Here is an 18,755-nt window from a genome sequence, read left to right on the forward strand (position 1 = left end):
TGTCAACCTGACTGAGAAGACATATGACCTGGTATGAAAGACAAAACAAAACATTACTTTGCACTTTTCTCTGGCTGTCCCTCAGGCTGTGGCAGGAGGACACATATTTGGCTGCCAAAACTGCACATTTTGGCTTTTCACCCAATAAATATTTGATTTTTTCTTCATCTTTTATAGTTTCAAATTCTTTGTATTGAATTATAATTTTGGGAAAGAAATATGCTCTTAGGTCTGAGTATTTGTCACAGTGTAATAGGAAATGCAGCTCTGTCTCTACCTCTCCCCTGGAGCAGAGTGAGCACAGCCTGTCCTCTCTGGGTAGCCAGGTTTGTCTGTGACGACCGGTCTCTATAGCCAGACTGTGCTCACTGAGTCTGTACCTAGTCAATGTTTTCCTCAGTTTTCTATCAGTCACAGTGGTCAGATAGTCTGCCACCATGTACTGTCTGTTTAGAGCCAAATAGCATTGAAGTTTACTTTGATTTTTTGTGGTGTCTTTCCAATAGGTGATATATTTTTATTTTTGTTTTGTGATGATTTGGTTGGGCCAGATTTTCTGAGGGCTGTCCCGAGGCTCTATGGGGTTGGTTTGGGTTGGTGAACTAAGCCTCAGAACCAGCTGGCTGAGGGGATTCTTCTCTGGTTTCATCTCTTGACATTGTAGAGCTGTGTGATGGAATGTTTTAGGGTCACTTGTTTTTAGATGGTTGTAAAATTTGATGGCTCTTTTTTCTATTCGAATGAGGAGGGGGTATTGGCCCAATTCTGCCCTACATGTGTTATTTGGAGTTTTTCTTTGTACTTGCAATACAGTCTTGCAAAACTCTGCATGCAATATTTCAATTGGATGTTTGTCCCATTTAGTAAATTCATTATTAGAGAGTGGACCCCATACTTCACTGCCATATAGAGCAATTGGTTCTATAACTGATTGAATTTTTTTTAGCCAGATTCTAATTGGAATTTCAATTTTGCCTTTGTTTTGGTTAACTTGTTTATCAATTAGAGTGTGGAGGGTGTAAATGTGGTCTGTTGTACGATAATTTTTTAGAAATCCAATCTGGCTTCTGCTCAGGACGTTGTGTTCGTCAAGGAAATGATGTAGTCTGCTATTTATAATACTGCAGAGAATTTCCCCCAAGTTGCTGTTAACGCAAATTCCTCTGTAATTATTTGGGTCTAATTTTGTCTCCATTTTTATAGATTGTTGTGATCAATCCCTGGTTCCAAATATTGGGGAAAATACCTGCAGTGAGGATAATGTTGAAGAGTTTGAGTATAGCCAATTTGAATTTGTGGTCTGTATATTTGATCATTTAATTTAAAATACCATCAGCACCACAGGCCTTTTTGGGTTGGAGATTGCATAGTTTTTCCAATAATTCTTCTTCTGTAATTGGGGTATCCACAGGATTCTGATAGTCTTTGACTGCTAATTCAAGGATTTGTAATTTTTCTCTCTCTCTCTCCATCTCTCTCTCTTTATCTCTCTCTTAATCTCTCTCTCTCTCCATCTCTCTATCTCTCTCTTTCTGTTTCTCTCTAACTTTCTGAATGCTGGGAGTGTTTGGTGCATGCTGGGAATTGTATGATCGTGTGTTTTGTAGAGTTAGATATTCAGAACTTTCTTTCGGTTTTCTCTTTCTTGGTGGCATTCTTTGTTTTCTTCTGTGCATGATTAAGATTATTATAATTTTTTTTGTGTGGTAGAATTAAGTATTTTGTTTTTTTCGTATCGAAATTACCCTGATTTTTGCGGGGATAGCAGCCCGAATGGGGATGCCGTCCCTGTCACTTCGGCACGGCTGTAGGTGTGTTACTGAAGCTGCTGTCACGGTGGAGGAGTTTCTGGTCGCCGTAGGAGAGAAGGTAGGATATGAGAATGTTGCTTATGCGTCACGGATGAATAAAGCGGTGGTGGTCTTTCTTAAAGAAGAGCGTCTTGTTGGTCGTATGGTTGAGCACCGCGTACTTCTTAAAGGAATGTTTATTCAAGTTACGCCGCTTTTTTCTCCGTCAACAAGGCTAACGATTTCAAATGTACTGCTGTTTATTCCCAATGAGCTATTGGAGCGCGAGTTATTGCGCTTTGGGAAGTTTGCAAGCTCAATTAAGGTTGTTCCGTTGGGTTGCAAACACCCGGCGTTGAAACAGGTTATGTCGTTTCGGCGACAGGTGTTTGTTTTTGGACTCACCGGAGCAGACTTTAGAGTTATCTTTTAAAGTCAAGTATGACAATAGACTGTATATGGCTTATGCTAGTACGGGTAGTCAACGGTGTTTTGAGTGTGGGGATGTTGGCCATAAGCGACATGCTTGCCCGAAAAGGGAGAAGGCAGAGGGAGGGGCGCAGGTGGTCCTCGTAACGCCTGGGCCTGAAATGGGGAATTGGACCCTCTTGATAATCTTCCGGCTGTTACTTATTTTTTAAACATCAATTTGATAATTGTTTTAATATTGTAAATTGTAAGGCTTAATGACAAGTTTGTTTTTGTCATATTTACAGAGGTGGGCCGACAGTGGTTGAGCAGCCACAAGCACCTGTTGCTGAGGAACAAGTTATCCGTGTTGAGGGCACCAGTTTGCAACTTGTATTAGAGGGAAATGTTATGCAGCAGAAAGATATTGTTGTAGAAGGTAAGGACGGCTCTGAAGAGCCAGTTCCTCAGACTGGTGAGGAGATGCCCAGTACGAGTACTGGGGCACAGGAGGGGTGGGGTTAGACCAGTTGAGTGGGAAGAAGCGGTTTTCTTGAGAAGAAGCAGCCACAAGCAAAAGGTGGTGGGAAACGTGGTCAGGTTAATAAGATAAAAATTAAATAATGATGATGATCATGCTTCATAGGGTGTCTTTTTTCTCTTTGGTTTCTCTGTGGTATCTTCTGCTTTTCCTTTCTCTTTTCTACATGGAGGTACTAAGGGTGGGCTCTCTCAATATTAATGGGGGAAGGGACAGGAATAAGAGGGCTTGGGTATTAGAAGTAATAAAACAGAAAAGGCTTAATGTAGTTTTCCTTCAGGAGACACATAGTGATGAGGAAAATGAGGTTGACTGGGGTATGTGGTGGGAGGGGCAGCATATACTCAGTCATGGTACTAATTTCAGTGCTGGGGTGGCCATCTTGTTTTCCTCAGGTTTAGGGGTGACTGTGGTATCTACAACAGAGATTGTCAATATATTTATATATAAATAAATGGTGGGACCAACAGCAATAATAATAGTAGTAGTGGACATGGGATAGTAGTGGACAACAGAAATTGTAAAGGGTCGGGTTTTATTGGTCAAGGTGGATGTTATGTTTGTTTTAAATTTTTATTTTATTGTTTAGGTTCCTAATGAGGGTACAGAGCGTCTTGTTGTGTTTGATCAAATAAAGGAAACCTGAAGACAGTGTGACCAAGAGGGGTGTGTGGTTTTAGGGGGGGGACTGGAACTGTACAGTGGATTTTACTGTTGATAGCACCGCTGAAGAACCTCACCTGCGGTCAGCTACCTGCCTGTCTGGTCTATTAACTGAGTTTGAGCTTTCTGATGTGTGGAGAGTAAGGAATGCAAAAGTTAGGCAGTACACATGGCTAAAAGTTAATGAAGGTGGTGTCAGTGCAGCAAGGTTAGACAGGTTGTATGTATCTGATCTCTACTGTAGTAGGGTTGGAAGGTGAGACAGGTTATATGTATCTGATCACTACTGTAGTAGGGTTGGAAGGTTAGACAGGTTGTATGTATCTGATCACTACTGTAGTAGGGTTGGAAGGTTAGACAGGTTGTATGTATCTGATCTGTAGTAGGGTTGGAAGGTTAGACAGGTTGTATGTATCTGATCTCTACTGTAGTAGGGTTGGAAGGTGAGACAGGTTGTATCTGATCACTACTGTAGTAGGGTTGGAAGGTTAGACAGGTTGTATGTAACTGATGACTACTGTAGTAGGGTTGGAAGGTTAGACAGGTTGTATGTATCGGATCACTACTGTAGTAGGGTTGGAAGGTTAGACAGGTTGTATGTATCTGATCACTACTGTAGTAGGGTTGGAAGGTGAGACAGGTTGTATGTATCTGATCACTACTGTAGTAGGGTTGGAAGGTTAGACAGGTTGTATGTATCTGATCTCTACTGTAGTAGGGTTGGAAGGTTAGACAGGTTGTATGTATCTGATCACTACTGTAGTAGGGTTGGAAGGTGAGACAGGTTATATGTATCTGATCACTACTGTAGTAGGGTTGGAAGGTTAGACAGGTAGTATGTATCTGATCACTACTGTAGTAGGGTTGGAAGGTTAGACAGGTAGTATGTATCTGATCACTACTGTAGCAGGGTTGGAAGGTTAGACAGGTTGTATGTATCTGATCTCTACTGTAGCAGGGTTGGAAGGTTAGACAGGTTGTATGTATCTGATCTGTAGTAGGGTTGGAAGGTTAGACAGGTTGTATGTATCTGATCTGTAGTAGGGTTGGAAGGTTAGACAGGTTGTATGTATCTGATCTCTACTGTAGTAGGGTTGGAAGGTTAGACAGGTTGTATGTATCTGATCACTACTGTAGTAGGGTTGGAAGGTTAGACAGGTTGTATCTGATCACTACTGTAGTAGGGTTGGAAGGTTAGACAGGTAGTATGTATCTGATCACTACTGTAGCAGGGTTGGAAGGTTAGACAGGTTGTATGTATCTGATCACTACTGTAGTAGGGTTGGAAGGTTAGACAGGTTGTATGTATCTGATCACTACTGTAGTAGGGTTGGAAGGTTAGACAGGTTGTATGTATCTGATCACTACTGTAGTAGGGTTGGAAGGTGAGACAGGTTGTATGTATCTGATCACTACTGTAGTAGGGTTGGAAGGTGAGACAGGTTATATGTATCTGATCACTACTGTAGTAGGGTTGGAAGGTTAGACAGGTTGTATGTATCTGATCACTACTGTAGTAGGGTTGGAAGGTGAGACAGGTTGTATGTATCTGATCACTACTGTAGTAGGGTTGGAAGGTTAGACAGGTTGTAGGTATCTGATCACTACTGTAGTAGGGTTGGAAGGTTAGACAGGTTGTAGGTATCTGATCACTACTGTAGTAGGGTTGGAAGGTTAGACAGGTTGTATGTATCTGATCACTACTGTAGTAGGGTTGGAAGGTTAGACAGGTAGTATGTATCTGATCACTACTGTAGTAGGGTTGGAAGGTTAGACAGGTTGTATGTATCTGATCACTACTGTAGCAGGGTTGGAAGGTTAGACAGGTTGTATGTATCTGATCACTACTGTAGCAGGGTTGGAAGGTGTGATATTACTCCTGTGGGTTTCTCTGATCACCATATTGTTACTGTTGATATTCACGTGTCCACGAAGGTCATCACCTTACTGGTATTTTAATGTTAAATTGTTACATGATGTCAAGTTTTGTGAAATGTTTTTGTTGTTTTGGGGAAAATGGAGGTTCACAAAAGGGAATTTTGAGTCCTTGAGACAATGGTGGGATGTTGGGAAGGCCCAAATACGATTATTTTGTCAACAGTATACTGCTCTGTCTCAAATTGAAGTTAAAGAGACTATCAAGGCCCTTGAACAGGACATCAAATCAATTGAATTGAAGCTGCTCACTCAGAACGACCCTGGACTAGTCATGAACTTACAGGACAAGAGACATGAACTGAGGTCGTTTCTACATGAGAGCATGGATGCTCCTAGTGCTTTTATTTAATAACCTTGGACAGTCGACATTACAACGTAAACAGATGGTCTGCCTTCGTCTCCCTGATGGGAAGGTGACCACGGATGACAGTGAAATGCGTCAACATGCCGTGGATTTCTACTCTGCCCTGTATAAGGCGGAGGATTGTGACTCTCTGTGTACTGAACAGTTGTTACACGGTCTTCCTCAATTGGGAACTGAACAGAGAGTCGCATTGGACTCTGACATTACACTGCAAGAGCTGTCCACAGCAGTTATGCAGCTCCCAGCAGGCCGAGCCCCTGGCATTGATGGTTTACCATCTGAGTTTTATAAGCACTTTTGGGGGTCTATTGGGGAGGATTTTTATGAAGTGGTGTGTGAATCTTTTCATGAGGGTTCTCTTCCTGTATCCTGTCAACGTGCGGTGCTTTCACTGTTGCCAAAAAAGGGGGATTTGGCTCTCATAAAAAATTGGAGACCTGTTGCTTTGCTGTGCGCAGAATACAAAATAGTTTCTAAATGTCTCTCAAACAGGTTGAAAGAGTATCTGGGACTGTTGGTCCACAAGGACCAGTCCTACTGTGTACCTGATCGCTCTATCGTTGACAACTTGTTTCTGATAACAGATGTTTTAGACATTTGTAAACTGTCTGATGTAAATGTGGGTTTACTTTCTTTGGATCAGGAGAAGGCTTTTGACCGCGTGGACCACCAGTACTTGTTTAAAACGATGAAAGCCTTTGGGTTTGGGGATGTTTTTTTTGTCTTGGATGAATTTACTGTATGCTGGGGCCTCGTGTATGGTGAAGGTGGGGGGTGGTTTGAGTTGCCCCATCCCTGTCCAAAGGGGCATCAGGCAGGGATGCCAAATTCGGGGCAGTTATATAGTCTGGCGATTGAACCAATGCTTTGTTTTTTAAGAGCGAAGCTTACTGGTTTCTCTGTGCCAGGTGTAATGAAGGGACCCACGATAGCACTGTCTGCGTATGCAGATGACGTGACAGTTTTTATTACAGGGGCTGAGGATGTTAAGGTTCTCTCAAACACTTTAAAGGTGTATGAGGAGGCCTCAGCTAGAGTCAATTGGGGAAAGAGTGAAGCGCTGTGGGCAGGTCAGCTTCAGACGGGGTCTGCTCCACGGTTACCAGGGGGGCTTCAGACGGGGTCCGCTCCACGGTTACCAGGGGGGCTTCAGACGGGGTCCGCTCCACGGTTACCAGGGGGGCTTCAGACGGGGTCCGCTCCACGGTTACCAGGGGGGCTTCAGACGGGGTCCGCTCCACGGTTACCAGGGGGGCTTCAGACGGGGTCCGCTCCACGGTTACCAGGGGGGCTTCAGACCGGGTCCGCTCCACGGTTACCAGGGGGCCTTCAGACGGGGTCCGCTCCACGGTTACCAGGGGGGCTTCAGACGGGGTCCGCTCCACGGTTACCAGGGGGGCTTCAGACGGGGTCCGCTCCACGGTTACCAGGGGGGCTTCAGACCGGGTCCGCTCCACGGTTACCAGGGGGGCTTCAGACGGGGTCCGCTCCACGGTTACCAGGGGGGCTTCAGACCGGGTCCGCTCCACGGTTACCAGGGGGGCTTCAGACCGGGTCCGCTCCACGGTTACCAGGGGGGCTTCAGACCGGGTCCGCTCCACGGTTACCAGGGGGGCTTCAGACGGGGTCCGCTCCACGGTTACCAGGGGGGCTTCAGACGGGGTCCGCTCCACGGTTACCAGGGGGGCTTCAGACCGGGTCCGCTCCACGGTTACCAGGGGGGCTTCAGACGGGGTCCGCTCCACGGTTACCAGGGGGGCTTCAGACCGGGTCCGCTCCACGGTTACCAGGGGGGCTTCAGACGGGGTCCGCTCCACGGTTACCAGGGGGGCTTCAGACGGGGTCCGCTCCACGGTTACCAGGGGGGCTTCAGACCGGGTCCGCTCCACGGTTACCAGGGGGGCTTCAGACGGGGTCCGCTCCACGGTTACCAGGGGGGCTTCAGACGGGGTCCGCTCCACGGTTACCAGGGGGGCTTCAGACCGGGTCCGCTCCACGGTTACCAGGGGGGCTTCAGACGGGGTCCGCTCCACGGTTACCAGGGGGGCTTCAGACCGGGTCCGCTCCACGGTTACCAGGGGGGCTTCAGACCGGGTCCGCTCCACGGTTACCAGGGGGGCTTCAGACGGGGTCCGCGCCACGGTTACCAGGGGGGCTTCAGACGGGGTCCGCTCCACGGTTACCAGGGGGGCTTCAGACGGGGTCCGCTCCACGGTTACCAGGGGGGCTTCAGACGGGGTCCGCTCCACGGTTACCAGGGGGGCTTCAGACGGGGTCCGCTCCACGGTTACCAGGGGGGCTTCAGACGGGGTCCGCTCCACGGTTACCAGGGGGGCTTCAGACGGGGTCCGCTCCACGGTTACCAGGGGGGCTTCAGACGGGGTCCGCTCCACGGTTACCAGGGGGGCTACAGACGGGGTCCGCTCCACGGTTACCAGGGGGGCTTCAGACGGGGTCCGCTCCACGGTTACCAGGGGGGCTTCAGACGGGGTCCGCTCCACGGTTACCAGGGGGGCTTCAGACCGGGTCCGCTCCACGGTTACCAGGGGGGCTTCAGACCGGGTCCGCTCCACGGTTACCAGGGGGGCTTCAGACGGGGTCCGCTCCACGGTTACCAGGGGGGCTTCAGACCGGGTCCGCTCCACGGTTACCAGGGGGGCTTCAGACCGGGTCCGCTCCACGGTTACCAGGGGGGCTTCAGACCGGGTCCGCTCCACGGTTACCAGGGGGGCTTCAGACGGGGTCCGCTCCACGGTTACCAGGGGGGCTTCAGACCGGGTCCGCTCCACGGTTACCAGGGGGGCTTCAGACGGGGTCCGCTCCACGGTTACCAGGGGGGCTTCAGACGGGGTCCGCTCCACGGTTACCAGGGGGGCTTCAGACGGGGTCCGCTCCACGGTTACCAGGGGGGCTTCAGACCGGGTCCGCTCCACGGTTACCAGGGGGGCTTCAGACGGGGTCCGCTCCACGGTTACCAGGGGGGCTTCAGACCGGGTCCGCTCCACGGTTACCAGGGGGGCTTCAGACCGGGTCCGCTCCACGGTTACCAGGGGGGCTTCAGACGGGGTTCGCTCCACGGTTACCAGGGGGGCTTCAGACGGGGCAGAGATGGGATGAAGACTTTGGGTGTTTTTCTAGGCTCTGATGTCTTTCAGAAAAATAACTGGGAGGGTGTAGTGGAGAAAGGGTGTACTGGGAGGGTGTAGTGGAGAAAGGGTGTACTGGGAGAGTGTAGTGGAGAAAGTGTGTACTGGGAGGGTGTAGTGGAGAAAGGGTGTACTGGGAGGGTGTAGTGGAGAAAGGGTGTACTGGGAGGGTGTAGTGGAGAAAGGGTGTACTGGGGAAAGGGTGTACTGGGAGGGTGTAGTGGAGAAAGGGTGTACTGGGAGGGTGTAGTGGAGAAAGGGTGTACTGGGAGGGTGTAGTGGAGAAAGTGTGTACTGGGAGGGTGTAGTGGAGAAAGTGTGTGCCAGACTGTCAAGATGGAAATGGGTGCTACCCCAGTTGTCTTATAGGGGAAGGGTACTGGTAATTAATAATCTTGCTGCCTCTACCCTGTGGCACAGACTAATGATTTTGCAGCCACCTGATACAAGAGCTTCAGAGGACCCTTGTCAATTTCTTCTGGTCTGGACAACACTGGATCAAAGCTGCAGCCCTGTACCTGCCACTGCACGAGGGGGGGCAAGGTCTGGTAGACATTTCCTCTAGGATCATGGCTTTCTGGCTTCAAGCAGCCCAGAGACTGTTGTACAGTGACGGTTCTAGCTGGGTCGACACAGCCTACACACTGATGAGGAGAGCGGGCTGTTTGGGCTTAGAAAAGCACCTTTTCCTCTTAAAGCTGGAGGGGGGTGAGTTGACTGGCCTGACTCCATTTTAGGAGTCTGTTATGCAGGCTTGGAGGGTTCTTGTTAAGTCCCGTAAGGCCGGCACGCTACCAGGGATGTGGCTTTTTGAAGAGCCTCTTTTTTATAACACTGCCATCCAGTCCCGTGCTCTGGGTTCAGCCAGCCTGCGTTCATGCCTGTTAGGTGTCGGGTGCACCAAGCTGGGTCATCTGATGCAGAGCAGGAGCAGATCGTTGGAGGAGCTGGGAGAAAGAGCGGGGATCCGATCATCTCGCCTACTGAGGAAGGTCGTAGCTGAGGTCTGTGACTCCTTGCCAGTGCTTCATCTGCATTATGTGACTGACACTTCCAGTTCTGATCGGTGGAAGGAGGGTCTGGATTATGTGTTCCCTGCACTGATTGTTAGTGCTGCGGTGGGGGCATTCGAGGAGGACGTGGGGATGCTGCTTTCCTTCCATACCCCGGAGGTGGGGGAGTTCAAGGAGGTGGGAAAGAAGGCCATGTACAGAATATGTGTAAAGGTGTCCCATGCCTCTTCCCTGGAAGGGGTAAAATTGACGAGGTGGGCGGGTGTGCTTGGTCCAGGTGCTTCCCCAAAAGGCTGTTGGCGATCATTATACAAACTGCCGATTGATAAGAGGACTGCTGACCTCCAATGGAGGATAATACATGGAGCTATAGCCACCAATATGCATCTGGTACACCTGGACCCTACTGTTGGGGAAGGGTGTCTATTCTGTAAAACGCTTTCTGTTTCTCTCTCTTTCTCTCTCTCTTTCTCTCTCTCTTTCTCTCTCTCTCTCTCTCTTTCTCTCTTTCTCTCTTTCTCTCTTTCTCTCTCTCTCTTTCTCTCTTTCTCTCTTTCTCTTTCTCTTTCTCTCTCTCTTTCTCTCTCTTTCTCTCTCTCTCTCTCTTTCTCTCTCTCTTTCTGTTTCTCTCTCTCTGTCTCATGGAGCATCAAGATCACCAGTGTGCTGTATCTTCTTTTCAACCTCATATCAATATCATGCCTCGACATTGTCTGTCCAGATCTATGTTCTTTCAGAACTGCGGACAGGGTCTGAGTGAGCTGTATTGAAGTGTATTGAATGACAGTTGCTGTCTCTAGACAGGACTCTTATCAGTAAACAGACTGCACTCAGGGCCACTGTGTTGTTACAAAATTGATTTCTTGTGTGTTTTTGTTTTCGTGGTTGTTAGCGTTTTCATTCCCATGGTTTCTATGGTAACAGCAGTAAACTGTTTTATGTGTGCTTTGTGTAGAAGTATGTGGAACGGTTCAGGAATCACATGACCTCATTTAGTCTGATGTATCCATCCATGTGTACATTTATTAAGTGTTTACAGTCAAAACACGTACCATTATTACAATCAAACTGGATAAATAAAGCGAAAACATACAAGCATAAATCATACTTATATTTCATGTGTTTATAGTCTACTCTATGTTTTAATCAGAGCCTCGAGACCAGTAGAGACTTCTCTAGACCAGTAGAGACTTCTCTAGACCAGTAGAGACTTCTCTAGACCATTACAGACTTCTCTAGACCATTACAGACTTCTCTAGACCATTAGACACTTCTCTAGACCAGTAGAGACTTCTCTAGACGAGCAGAGACTTCTCCAGACGAGCAGAGACTTCTCCAGACGAGCAGAGACTTCTCCAGACGAGCAGAGACTTCTCTAGACGAGCAGAGACTTCTCTAGACGAGCAGAGACTTCTCTAGACGAGCAGAGACTTCTCTAGATCATTACATACTTCTCTAGACCATTACATACTTCTCTAGACCAGTAGAGACTTCTCTAGACCAGTAGAGACTTCTCTAGACCGTTACAGACTTCTCTAGACCGTTACAGACTTCTCTAGACCGTTACAGACTTCTCTAGACCGTTACAGACTTCTCTAGACTATTAGACAACTTCTCTAGACTATTAGACAACTTCTCTAGACCAGTAGACACCTTCTCTAGACCAGTAGAGACTTCTCTAGTCCAGTAGAGACTTCTCTAGACCAGTAGAGACTTCTTTAGACCAGTATAGACTTCTCTAGACCAGCAGAGACTTTTTGAGACCAGTAGAGACTTTGCACTTTAGACTGCTCCCCCCCCTTAATCACAACCCTGTTCTTCCCCCAGAGGTGTTCCACATCCAGGAGCTGTCGTCCATGTTCTTGCAGGTGCGTACTGCTCTGGGTCTGCATCTGCAGTACAGCTGGAGGGAGTTCCGTCTCTACCTGCAGGTGGATGAGCTGTGGAAGGACGACACGGTGGGGCTCTGTGGAACCTTCAACGGAAACATCCAGGACGACTTCCTGTAAGTGTGTCTGGATTGAAGAAGAAGCATGGATTTGATGGCTTGTAACGTTTTCAGATACTCCAATCCCATACTTCTTCCTTGTCCTCTCTCTCTCCGTCTCTCTCCCTGTAAGTGTGTCTGTCTGACCCTTGACCTCCAGCCCTCCGGGTGGCTCTCTGTTGCTCTCTCTGGCTGGCACGGCCCAGCTGTGGCACTCTGGGAAAGGATACTCCCGTTTCAGGAGCTGGCTAGGGCAGGGAGAGGGAGGTGCAGGGAGGGAGATGGCGGAACAGCTCTCCCTCTCCGCTCAGCTCTACTCGCCTCTCCCCTCTCTCTCCTTTCTCTCTTTCTTATCTACCTCTCCTCTCTGTAATGTAAATCGTGGCTGACCAGCCTGACCAGTCTCTGCCTGATGAAATGTTACCTCTAATTGCCTCCTTCACTGTTAACAGGTGAACACTCAAGTGAAATGGATGAATGTGGCCCGCCATGTCTGAGGGTTTAATAGAATGTTTGAAATGTACTGTAACTTCACAGCCATGTCTGAGGGTTTAATGTAATGTTTGAAATGTACTGTAACTTCACAGCCATGTCTCAGGGTTTAATAGAATGTTTGAAATGTACTGTAACTTCACAGCCATGTCTGAGGGTTTAATGTAATGTTTGAAATGTACTGTAACTTCACAGCCATGTCTGAGGGTTTAATGTAATGTTTGAAATGTACTGTAACTTCACAGCCATGTCTGAGGGTTTAATGTAATGTTTGAAATGTACTGTAACTTCACAGCCATGTCTCAGGGTTTAATAGAATGTTTGAAATGTACTGTAACTTCACAGCCATGTCTGAGGGTTTAATGGAATGTTTGAAATGTACTGTAACTTCACAGCCATGTCTGAGGGTTTAATGGAATGTTTGAAATGTACTGTAACTTCACAGCCATGTCTGAGGGTTTAATAGAATGTTTGAAATGTACTGTAACTTCACAGCCATGTCTGAGGGTTTAATGGAATGTTTGAAATGTACTGTAACTTCACAGCCATGTCTGAGGGTTTAATGGAATGTTTGAAATGTACTGTAACTTCACAGCCATGTCTGAGGGTTTAATGGAATGTTTGAAATGTACTGTAACTTCACAGCCATGTCTGAGGGTTTAATGGAATGTTTGAAATGTACTGTAACTTCACAGCCATGTCTGAGGGTTTAATGTAATGTTTGAAATGTACTGTAACTTCACAGCCATGTCTGAGGGTTTAATGGAATGTTTGAAATGTACTGTAACTTCACAGCCATGTCTGAGGGTTTAATGGAATGTTTGAAATGTACTGTAACTTCACAGCCATGTCTGAGGGTTTAATAGAATGTTTGAAATGTACTGTAACTTCACAGCCATGTCTGAGGGTTTAATGGAATGTTTGAAATGTACTGTAACTTCACAGCCATGTCTGAGGGTTTAATAGAATGTTTGAAATGTACTGTAACTTCACAGCCATGTCTGAGGGTTTAATGTAATGTTTGAAATGTACTGTAACTTCACAGCCATGTCTGAGGGTTTAATAGAATGTTTGAAATGTACTGTAACTTCACAGCCATGTCTGAGGGTTTAATAGAATGTTTGAAATGTACTGTAACTTCACAGCCATGTCTGAGGGTTTAATGTAATGTTTGAAATGTACTGTAACTTCACAGCCATGTCTGAGGGTTTAATGGAATGTTTGAAATGTACTGTAACTTCACAGCCATGTCTGAGGGTTTAATAGAATGTTTGAAATGTACTGTAACTTCACAGCCATGTCTGAGGGTTTAATAGAATGTTTGAAATGTACTGTAACTTCACAGCCATGTCTGAGGGTTTAATGTAATGTTTGAAATGTACTGTAACTTCACAGCCATGTCTGAGGGTTTAATAGAATGTTTGAAATGTACTGTAACTTCACAGCCATGTCTGAGGGTTTAATGGAATGTTTGAAATGTACTGTAACTTCACAGCCATGTCTGAGGGTTTAATGGAATGTTTGAAATGTACTGTAAATGGTAGATGTTTTGGATCACAACAATATATCTGAATCACAGAACTGTTGTGTAGTGAATGAGTACATCCTTCCTCCCCTGCAGTCCAGATCTGAAAATCCTCTGCCACCAGAACCAAACCGGGTAGTGTGCATGCAAGAATGGGTTGTGGGTTCCTTCTGAAACACTGAGGTAGTCCATCTCTGATGTTGTGACACACCCCCTCCTCCCCTTCCCTGCCCTCCCCCTCTGCCCTCCCCCTCCTCCCCTGCCCTCCCCCTCCTCCCCTGCCCTTCCTCTGCCCTGCCCTCCCCTGCCCTCCCCCAGATCTCCGTCTGGTATGATAGAGAGCACCCCTCACCTGTTTGGCAACGCCTGGAGGGTATCCTCTGCCTGTGTCCCCAGCCAGAGTGTTCCCCAGCTTGACCCATGTGACACGCATCAGCAAACAGGTACGTGTCCTTCTGAACCATTAGTCCTCCTACGTCAATGTCAAATAGAAACACGTCATCAGATGCAGACTCAAAGAGTTGATCAAATGCCTTTCAAGAAATATTTTCCTTATGTGTTTTAGAACCCTCACTGCAACACAACTCAAACTTAAACAGAGATGCTTTCTCTCTCCCTCTCTCTCTCCCTCTCTCTCTCCCTCTCCCTCTCTCTCTCCCGCTCTCGCTCTCTGTCTCGCTCTTTCTCTCTCTCTCCCTCTCTCTCTCGTTCTCTCTGTCTCCCTCTCCCTCTCCCTCTCTCGCTCTCGCTCTTTCTCTCTGTCTCTCTCTCTCTCTCTCTCTCTCTCTCTCTCTCTCTCTCTCTCTCTCTCTCTCTCACTCCCTCTCTCTCTCTCACTCCCTCTCCCTCTCTCGCTCTTTCTCTCTGTCTCGCTCTGTCTCTCTGTCTCCCTCTCTCTCTCTGTCTCCCTCTCTCTCTGTCTCCCTCTCTCGCTCTTTCTCTCTGTCTCTCTCTCTCTCTCTCTCTCTCCCTCTCCCTCTCCCTCTCTCTCTCTCTCCCTCTCTCGCTCTTTCTCTCTGTCTCGCTCTTTCTCTCTGTCTCTGTCTCTCTCTCTCGCTCGTTCTCTCTGTCTCGCTCTTTCTCTTTCTCTCTCGCTCTTTCTCTCTCTTTCTGTCTCTCTTTCTGTCTCTCGCTCTTTCTCTCTCGCTCTTTCACTCTCTTTCACTCTCTCTATTTCTCTCTTTCACTCCCCCTCCCCCTCTCCCCTCCCCCCATCCCCCTCTCCCCCCTCCACCCCATAGCATCCTACGCCTCTGAGATGTGTGACATCCTGAACCAGGAGTTGTTCTCAGCGTGTCATGAGTACCTGAGTCCGGTGCCCTTTCACCAACAGTGTAAAGCAGACACCTGTAAGTGTGGACAGCCCTGCCTCTGCTCTTCCCTGGCCCACTATGCTAGACAGTGCAGGAAGTACTCCGTCATCACAGAGTTCAGAGCCAGCGTACCTGACTGTGGTGAGTACTGTGATCTGGCCCTGGATTTTACTTTCAATCTGCTGGTTGTTGGTTAGTTGCTTTTAGGGGGACTTTAAGTATTGTACGTTTGGACAGTATTATTCAGACTGTTTTAGGGAGTCATGTGTAATCTGTACTAGTATGTGAACTGGGATTCAGGAAGTTCAATGCTATAATTGTAAACAAACAAGGTTTGTGGCACCTACTGGTACAGAAATAAATGTTTGACATTGAACGTTTACAGTTGTAGATCTGCTGAAAGTACACAATTTCTTTGACTAAAAAGGTAATTGAATGATAAGAGCATATTGACTGACAGTATATATCCTTCCCCCTGTAGAGGTGACATTATTGACTGACAGTATATATCCTTCCCCCTGTAGAGGTGACATGCCCAGATACCATGGAGTACGGAACCTGTGTGTCGTCGTGCCAACGGCGTTGCTCTGCCCTGTCCACGCAGCAGCGCTGTGGAGAGGAGTGTGAGGAGGGCTGTGTGTGTCCACACGGCACCTTCTACAGCACACACACACACACCTGTGTGCCCAGGTAAGACTGGCGCTGGGAGGGGCGGGGCCGAGTGGCACACTTTCCCATTTACAATTCAGAGTCTATATTTAGTTTGTAACAAAGGGAAGTGACACTTATTCAGAGTCTATATTTAGTTTGGAACAAAGGGAAGTGACACTTATTCAGAGTCTATATTTAGTTTGGAACAAAGGGAAGTGACACTTATTCAGAGTCTATATTTAGTTTGGAACAAAGGGAAGTGACACTTATTCAGAGTCTATATTTAGTTTGGAACAAAGGGAAGTGACACTTATTTAGAGTCTATATTTAGTTTGGAACAAAGGGAAGTGACACTTATTCAGAGTCTATATTTAGTTTGGAACAAAGGGAAGTGACACTTATTCAGAGTCTATATTTAGTTTGGAACAAAGGGAAGTGACACTTATTCAGAGTCTATATTTAGTTTGGAACAAAGGGAAGTGACACTTATTCAGAGTCTATATTTAGTTTGGAACAAAGGGAAGTGACACTCAGTCCATTATCATCATTGGGTTCTAAAGGAAAGTCCAACAATGTTGTCACTTCCTGTCCAACAATGTTGTCACTTCCTCTACACATGAATCAGTGTTGTCCTTCTGGTCACATGACCCCCCAGGCTGCTTTAAGAGTTCTAAAAATGACATGTTTTCTTGGAAAAGCAAATGGGAAACTTGAGCTTGTAGCAGAACACACCAAAAACGAATCGTCCACAAAGTGATATTTAGTATTTCAGCTCAAGGTCCAAGTCCTGTCTTCCATCTCTCCCGTAGACATCCCAGAGACCCTGCACACCTTGACAGCTGTGCTCTCTTTTCATTTCAAAAACACTCTTACCTCAGGAAGACATGAGGCTTAATTCACCTTTAATGTGGCCAGGTTTTTTAACATCCTACAGTTAGCGCTGTGCTGTTACTTACCTGGCGATAGAGTTCCATCAAGGAATTTGCGGTGAAACCCCCTCATTCATTCCCACTCAAGCTGTGGACAACACAGATATCTGATAGTCAGTGAGAAAGAATGTGTAATACAGAGGCTGATGTGTTTCCATGGACTATATGTTACAAAGGCTCTTAGCCTCTTCCTGACAGGGTTTAACTGCACCTCTCAATTGATTCTGCAGACATTTTAGGTGAAGGGAGAGATTTGGGATATAAAGGATTCAACTCAGATTATGCAGGTGATGTCATTTTGATAAGATCTTCAATGTATCTCCAATCAACAACAAAAAACCCCAGTATTTATTTCCCTCAGAGTGAGTTCAGGTTAGATGTGGAGTCTATATAAAAGGCTCAGCTTGACAGCTTGTTAGCACCAAACAGTTCTATGTTACAACTTCTGGTGTGTTTCTGTGTCCTCACATGTTTGTTTGTTCGTGTTTGTGTGTTTTCTCTCTGTGTGTGTGTTGCATGTGTGTGTGTGTGTGATCCCAACAGGAGCTCCTGTCCCTGTGGTTTCCTGGGGGCGGACTACGCTCCAGGCGATGTGATCATGACATCAGCAGGTGTACAGTAAGACACTCCTCTTCATCTCTCTTTAACAAACTAATAAACAAGATGTTCAACAAAGAAACTCTCTTTGATACTCTGATACTCTCTTTGATATTATCTTTGATACTCTTTCTGATACTCTCTTTGATATTGTCTTTGATGCTCTCTGATACTCTCTCTGATACTCTTTGATACTCTCTCTGATACTCTTTGATACTCTCTCTGATACTCTTTGATACTCTCTCTGATACTCTTTCTGATACTCTCTTTGATATTATCTTTGATACTCTCTCTGATACTCTTTGATACTCTCTTTGATATTATCTTTGATACTCTCTCTGATACTCTCTTTGTTATTATCTTTGCTACTCTCTGAAACTCTAAAATATAGGGCCCATCGGGATATATAGGGCCCGTAGGGATATATAGGGCCCGTAGGGATATATAGGGCCCGTAGGGATATATAGGGCCCGTAGGGATATATAGGGCCCGTAGGGATATATAGGGCCCATCGGGATATATAGGGCCCGTAGGGATATATAGGGCCCATCGGGATATATAGGGCCCATCGGGATATATAGGGCCCATCGGGATATATAGGGCCCATCGGGATATATAGGGACCATCGGGATATATAGGGACCATCAGGATATATAGGGACCATCAGGATATATAGGGACCATCAGGATATATAGGGACCATCAGGATATATAGGGACCATCAGGATATATAGGGACCATCAGGATATATAGGGCCCATCAGGATATATAGGGACCATCAGGATATATAGGGCCCATAGGGATATATAGGGACCATAGGGATATATAGGGCCCATAGGGATATATATGGCCCATAGGGATATATATGGCCCATAGGGATATATAGGGCCCATAGGGATATATAGGGACCATCAGGATATATAGGGCCCATCGGGATATATAGGGCCCATAGGGATATATAGGGACCGTAGGGATATATAGGGCCCGTAGGGATATATAGGGCCCGTAGGGATATATAGGGCCCGTAGGGATATATAGGGACCATAGGGATATATAGGGACCATAGGGATATATACGGCCCGTAGGGATATATAGGGCCCATAGGGCCCATCAGGATATATAGGGCCCATCAGGATATATAGGGCCCATCGGGATATATTTAGGCCCATCAGGATATATAGGGCCCATCAGGATATATAGGGCCCATCAGGATATATAGGGCCCATCAGGATATATAGGGCCCATCAGGATATATAGGGACCATAGGGCCCATCAGGATATATAGGGACCATCGGGATATATAGGGACCATCAGGATATATAGGGCCCATCAGGATATATAGGGACCATCAGGATATATAGGGCCCATCAGGATATATAGGGCCCATCAGGATATATAG

The 18,755-nt window shown here is 46.8% G+C and overlaps 1 protein-coding gene across 1 annotated transcript in view; it reads left to right on the forward strand.

Moving 5' to 3' along the window:
• The window catches only part of LOC120052860 (otogelin-like), a 131,449-nt gene that overhangs the window by 34,705 nt on the left and 77,989 nt on the right, over positions 1-18,755 (forward strand). The window contains exons 13-16 of the mRNA XM_039000050.1: positions 11,691-11,868; positions 14,186-14,310; positions 15,109-15,321; positions 15,705-15,803. Of these exons, the coding sequence (XP_038855978.1) occupies positions 11,691-11,868; positions 14,186-14,310; positions 15,109-15,321; positions 15,705-15,803 (615 nt within the window). The remainder of the gene's footprint in view (positions 1-11,690; positions 11,869-14,185; positions 14,311-15,108; positions 15,322-15,704; positions 15,804-18,755) is intronic.

The sequence above is a fragment of the Salvelinus namaycush genome, chromosome 1 (genome assembly GCF_016432855.1).
Source record: "Salvelinus namaycush isolate Seneca chromosome 1, SaNama_1.0, whole genome shotgun sequence".
Taxonomy (NCBI): domain Eukaryota; kingdom Metazoa; phylum Chordata; class Actinopteri; order Salmoniformes; family Salmonidae; genus Salvelinus; species Salvelinus namaycush.